The 1713-nt window shown below is 44.3% G+C and overlaps 1 protein-coding gene across 1 annotated transcript; it reads left to right on the top strand.

Moving 5' to 3' along the window:
- The first annotated feature begins 765 nt into the window (after positions 1 to 765).
- OR10A4 (olfactory receptor family 10 subfamily A member 4) lies at positions 766 to 1713 on the top strand. Its single transcript, XM_025928526.1, has one exon. The coding sequence runs from the start codon at positions 766 to 768 to the stop codon at positions 1711 to 1713; it is 948 nt and encodes a 315-aa protein (XP_025784311.1).

Below are 1713 nucleotides of genomic sequence, written 5' to 3'. Positions count from 1 at the left end.
GAAAGGGTTTATGTGCAATACATCTAGATTCTTTCTATGGTCTGACCCTGTCTTGAGTCTGTGTTCCCTTTTCTGATCACATATAGCTACACAGAGAATATTTAGCCCAGGGATCAAAATAAACCACAGTCTCTATATTTCATGTCTCCTTGTATAAATTGCAATATTCTGAGTTTAGAAATGAATATATTTACATTGAATGTAGAATATACTGAGTATTCCTCCAATATACTGAAATCATCCTGAGGGTTGGCTGCTTGAGATTACGATGCATTCAGTTCTCTTCCTCAGGATCATTGGTAACTTTCCTTGATTTTCTCTTTCCTACCCTTTCATTTTGCAGAAAACATACCCTGACTCACCTCATCAGCTTTCATTGTGCATTAAAACCCTTCTCCTCAGAAATGCTTGGCCTGGCTGCTTTTTTAGTACCACTGAATGTTGAAGAAAGATAAGGTAGGAGCCCCAACATGAAGCTGTGATTTTGATCTCTATAGAGCAAAGTCAGGAGGTATATAGGTATATGGTGTGCCTCAGTTCAATCTGAAAAAAAGGTTAGTATTCTTCCAAAAATTATGAATCCCATAGACAGGCTTATTTTTTTACATTTTGGAAAGTACACCTTTTGATTTGCAACAAGTATAACAAGAAAGGTAGAGAATGGGGCCATGGGAGGTTTTCTAAGGGTATAATAGAAGTCTAAATAACATATGGAGACTTCTACCTTCCTGGAGCATGAATGTCAATGAAATCCTGGACAGAAGAATGATGTGGGGAAACTGGACAATTGTCAGTGAGTTTGTCCTTGTGAGTTTTTCAACCTTATCCTCTGAGCTACAAGCTCTACTATTTCTCCTTTTTTTGACTGTTTACCTGGTTACTCTAATGGGCAATATTCTCATCATCCTGGTCACTACAGCTGACTCTGCTCTACAAAACCCTATGTACTTCTTCCTCAGGAACTTGTCCTTCCTGGAGATAGGCTTCAACTTGGTCATTGTGCCCAAGATGCTGGGGACTCTGATCATCCAAGACACAACCATATCCTTCCTTGGCTGTGCCTCTCAGATGTATTTCTTTTTCTTCTTTGGGGCTGCTGAGTGTTGCCTCCTGGCCACAATGGCATATGACCGCTATGTGGCCATCTGTGACCCTTTGCGCTACCCAATCATTATGAACCGCAAGGCCTGTGCCCAGCTAGCAGCTGCCTCTTGGTTCTCAGGGTTTCCAGTGGCCACCGTGCAAACCACATGGATTTTCAGCTTCCCTTTTTGTGGCCCCAACAGAGTGAACCACTTCTTTTGTGACAGCCCCCCTGTCATTGCACTGGTCTGTGCTGATACCTCTCTGTTTGAACTGGAGGCTCTGACGGCCACGGTCTTATTCATCCTCTTTCCTTTCTTGCTGATCCTGGGATCCTATGTCCGCATTCTTTCCACTATCTTCAGGATGCCCTCAGCTGAGGGGAAACGCAAGGCCTTCTCCACCTGTTCCTCCCACCTTCTGGTTGTGTCCCTCTTCTACAGCACTGCCATCCTCACATACTTCCGACCCCGGTCCAGCACCTCTCCTGAGAGCAAGAAGTTGTTGTCGCTCTCCTACACAGTAGTGACTCCCATGTTGAACCCCATCATCTACAGCTTAAGGAACAGTGAAGTGAAGTCTGCACTGAGGCGAGTCATCCGCAGGACCCTGGGCCCTCAGAAACTATGA

Source organism: Puma concolor, chromosome D1, assembly GCF_028749965.1.
Source record: "Puma concolor isolate L17-30 chromosome D1, mPumCon1.1.hap2, whole genome shotgun sequence".
In the NCBI taxonomy this organism is placed as follows: Eukaryota; Metazoa; Chordata; class Mammalia; order Carnivora; family Felidae; genus Puma; species Puma concolor.
Note: the sequence above shows the minus strand (reverse complement) of the source record. Positions and strands in the feature narration are given on the sequence as shown.

What these genes read in the sequence shown, in the direction of transcription:
- OR10A4 (XM_025928526.1), top strand. Translation starts at nt 766, where the DNA reads ATGATGTGGGGAAACTGGACAATTGTCAGTGAGTTTGTCCTTGTGAGT.